The 4,845-nt window shown below is 40.1% G+C and overlaps 1 protein-coding gene across 1 annotated transcript; it reads left to right on the forward strand.

Moving 5' to 3' along the window:
- Positions 1–2,668: 2,668 nt before the first annotated feature.
- LOC111883628 (uncharacterized) lies at positions 2,669–3,199 on the forward strand. Its single transcript, XM_023879951.1, has one exon. It carries the CDS (start codon positions 2,669–2,671, stop codon positions 3,197–3,199), a length of 531 nt encoding a protein of 176 aa, XP_023735719.1.
- The last annotated feature ends 1,646 nt before the right edge of the window (positions 3,200–4,845 follow it).

Raw genomic sequence — 4,845 nt, forward strand, 5'->3', positions numbered from 1 at the left:
CGATAAAAATAGGCAAAAACTAGAAATTGACCTTATCGTACTAAATGTACTTATAAGATGTGAATTTATATGAATTAATCTTTTCAAACGTCTAGACATGTTAACTTATACGTTTATATATATATATATATATATATATATATATATATATATATATATATATATATATATATATAATTATATAAATGGACTTAACATAACATTTATAATAAACTATAATTGGTATAGTTTGTGGATAATAAATACTACTTTATCATTTTCGACGAAAGATATAATTATTTAAAGGTATAAATATTTTTTACACTATGTAACCACTATGGAAGAGTAATACTTTCACTTAAAAGGGTTTTCATTACCTTAAACGTAAACCTGTTAATACAATTTTGTGAGACATAGCCTTCACTGTACCTACTTGAGCACATAGTAAAGTTCCTGAATTATAACCAGAGTCTCGGTAAGAGAGCGTGACACTTGTGTATAGATCTATACGGGACTGACAACCCCGCACCTAAGCTGTCAGCTACAGTTAGAGCAGCAGTTCTAGGGTGATAAATGTCTAACATTCCGACGCCTGAAAAATGTTGTAGCAGGCCAACTAGTCGTTAGCACGATTATAATAACTCATACGGGGTATTAACAATACATTTGGTTTACGGGGCTAACATACATTCAATTAGTTTTATATAATGATAAAACTACATAATACTATTTTTCAGTACAACACTACTTACATTTTTGGTCTTTAGGTTTAAGACTTACAACTCATTTTTAAAAGAAAATATTGGATTTTCTGAAAGCGCACTCTATCATTTTACAAGGAAAAAGTTACCGATTTTTCTCATACAAAACTCTTATGAACTCACCAACATAATTGTTGATACTTTTTCTAAACCACTTGTATTCTCAGGAAATCAGTAGACAGGTAACCAAAAAGGTTTTGAGGATGGGGCCTCGCAACATCACGTTATTTACTTTTGTCATATGTATTTGGTATCAAGTAAACAATGTTTTGGATACAACGTAAACTTCTTAATTATCGATATGATGGTTGTATGGATCTGATCACTATTATTCATTATGTTATGATACTGTACATGAAGTTAACCACCCCCAGACGTTTCCGCCATTCTGGTTTGGGGGTGTGACAGATTGATATCAGAGCATTGTTTATAGTGAAGTAAGTATATCAAACCATGTAAGATATACAACTATAAATACAATGGGGCTAAAACACTCTGACTAAAAAGTATGCTTTTTAAAATATAACTTTGGTTATATAAAATTATAAGTACCCACATACATACTAGAACTGTGTCATAACAAGAACCATATAAAAGTATTAAGATAAGTTGAACACTGCGATTAAGCCTAGATAGTTATGTAATCATGTATGGGATAAATATATTCTGATAAACTATATTTCCCCAAAATGTGATTAACATGTGATTGGGAATAGTCGTGGTGAACAACAAGTCTAAAGCTTACCAACACCCCAAATAAAGAAACTTTAGAATCAAACATAAAGTATAAAATACTATAGGAGTATTTTATGATACTATAGAACCATACACCTAGATTCTTTATGTGTCTCTTATACCTCTATACTTGCACATACGACATGGTCGTATTTCACCACAAAGACCCCTACTACCCTTCCATGGCAGCCAATGGATGGATCGAGGAGGAACCAGAAGAAGTTCATGAGGAGGATCTAGAAAAGGATCTTGAAGAGTTCCAAGAGACGAATTACGAGGAGGGATCAGACGAGGAGGAAGACGTTGGGGAAATCGTTAATGAACCTTACCCTATCAGGAGCATGCATAAGACCCTTTCACCTCCCTCCTTCCAGGATGCGCCCCCACAATGGGCAAACCAGTTGCAAGCATGGGCTAGAGAAGACGACGCAACACCAGCTCTACAAATGGACCCCGCTACATTCCAGTCGGCTGTAGCAGCCGCCATGGCAGCCGTTATGGCACAGATTAGCGCTAACAACACAAACAAAAACGGGAATGATACCAACAATTCCAATCATGGTGATAATCAAGGACGCCAACGAGTGTGCTCCTGTAAAGACTCCTCAAATTACAAACCTAAGAACTCATACGACAATGGAGGTGTACTATCCAAGAAACGAAAGTTCTGGAATAAGAAAAGGGGTCGATCAACTCAAGAGCCTGCCAAAAGACAACAAACTGTGGCAGTCCGTACCACTACTGTCCCTACTGCCTTAGTGCCGACGAAACCATATGCTGGGAACCTGCCTAAATGCAACAAGTGTAACTTCCATCACAATGGATTCTGCCGGGAGAGTCACTATAACAACTATTGCAAAAAGGGGCACACTGCTCGTTTCTGTTGGGCACCAGCACAACAGACCACCCAAGCCACTAATGTTGGGGTGAGTCATGCATGTTACGGATGTGGTGAGACGGGGCATTTCAAGAGGGAATGCCTAAAGGAAAAGAACAAAACTGTCGGAAGAGTGGGAAGAGTGTTGGCGATAGGGCATGAGGAGGCAATGAAGGACCCCACCATCGTTACCAGGACGTTTCTCCTCAAATAACTCATACTTTACGATAGGGTGTGAAGAGGAGGCTCGTGAGTCACAACGTATACATACATACTAAAAAAACCTCAAACATTCGCTAAAATATTCCCGATAGAGATGGCTAGGGGAAGAACTGAAACCACCAACGATACATACCTAGAATGCACCCTAACTCTAAACAATCATTCCTTCCAAATAGACCTAATACCAGTGACGATAAGAAACATCGACGTGATCATTTGCATGAGTTGGTTAAATCCTCACCATACCAATATCATGTATTATGAAAAGGCCGTCCAACTTAACTTACCAAATAATGAAACCCTTGTCATCTATGATGCCAAACCCGACACAAACCTCCAAATCGTCTCTTGCATCAAGGCTCAGAAGTACCTACATAAGAGGTACCATGCCTTTCTAACCCACGTTATGGACGAGAAACAGGAAGTGAAAGACAACAAGGATATTCCAGAAGTCTATAACCTCCCCGATGTATTCCCAGAAGACCTTTTGAGAATACCACACGTTCGCCAAGTCGAGTTCAGAATTGATTTGATTCCTAGAGTCTCCCATAACCAAATCCTTATATCGATTAACATCGACGAAAATGCAGGAATTGTCCAGTCAACTGAACGAACTAATGAATAAGGGATTTATCAGGCCGAGCTTCTCACCTTGGGGAGCGTCAGTCTTGCTCATAAAGAAGAAAGGCAGATCATTCTGTATGTGCATTGGTTATCAAGATTCGAACAAACTCACCATCACAGACCGAAAGCCATACCCCGAATCGACGATCTGTTCAACTAACTTCAAGGGACGGGCTACTTCTTAGAAAGTTGATATAAGGTCGAGATACCGTCAGCTCAGAGTTCCGAATGAAGATATCTCCGAGACAACTTAAGACTCATAAGGTCAACTACACCACACACAACTTTGATTTAGGGACGATGGTGTTTGCCTTTAAAATCAAGAGACACTACCCTTATGGCACAAAGCGCACAATATTCACTGACCATAAGAGTCTCCAGCACATTCTCAATAAAAAAGAACTCAATATGAGACATCGACGATGGGTGGAACTGCTAAATGATTACGGATTGCGAAATCCGCTATCATCCGGGAAATGCCAACGTAGTAGCAGATGCTCTAAGCCGAAAGGAGTACTCGGGCCGTCGAGAAAAATCATTGACCATGACCATCCGTTCACACTTATCCACGCAGATCAAGAAGGCGTAGCTTGAAGCCTTGAAACCTAAGAATGTCGCAAGTGAAGCCTTGCGGGGAATGGATAAAAACCTTGAGGTCAAGGATGGCGGAGCTTGTTACCTCATGGGACGAATCTAGGCACCAAGATTCAGCGGGTACAAAGATGTTGTTAAGAACTAGGATGACCTCAAGAAACTCTATTGGTGGCCAAACATGAAGGCGGCAATCGCTACTTTTGTAGGCAAGTGCTTGACTTGCACCAAGGTCAAAGTAGAATACCAAAAGCCCTTGGGATTGCATCAACAGCCAGATAGACTCGAGTGGAAGTGAGAGTGGATAACCATGGGCTTCGTAGCCAAGTTACCCAAGACAATAAGTGGACTTGACACCATATGGGTGATCATCGATAGATTAACCAAATCCGCGCACTTCCTGCTAATAAAAGAAACAGACAAGATGGAGAAACTAACAAGGATGTACATCAAGGAGGTTGTGGGATTGCATGGTGTGCCAATATCCATTATCTATGACAAAGATAGCAGATTTACCTCATGGTTTTGGAAAGCACTACAAAAGTCCTTGGGAACCAGGCTTGACATGAGTATAGCCTACCACCCACATACCGACGGGCAAAGCAAGAGAACTATTCAAACGCTAGAAGACATGTTGCGAACTTGTGTGATAGACTTCAGTAAAGCCTGGGATACCTATTTACTGCTCATCGAGTTCTCATACAATAACAATTATCACACTAGCATTAAGGTTGCTCCATTCTAAGCCCTCTATGGACACTAGTGCAGATCGCCTCTTTGTTAGGCTGAAGTGGGTGACACGCAGCTAGCAAGAGGACAAGTACATAATAGCACACTCACTTGCCCTGGGATCATACGGGAGACTACAGAGAAGATTTTTCAGATCCGTGAATGATTAAAGGCATCCCGGGATCGACAAAAGAGTTATGTAGATAAGCGACGCAAACGCTTGGAATTCCGGGTTGGTGACCGCGTTCTATTGAAGGTCTCACCCTGGAAGGGAATAATATGTTTTGGAAAACATGGGAAACCAAATCCAAGGTATATCGGACCATT

This window comes from Lactuca sativa, chromosome 4, assembly GCF_002870075.4.
Source record: "Lactuca sativa cultivar Salinas chromosome 4, Lsat_Salinas_v11, whole genome shotgun sequence".
Taxonomy (NCBI): domain Eukaryota; kingdom Viridiplantae; phylum Streptophyta; class Magnoliopsida; order Asterales; family Asteraceae; genus Lactuca; species Lactuca sativa.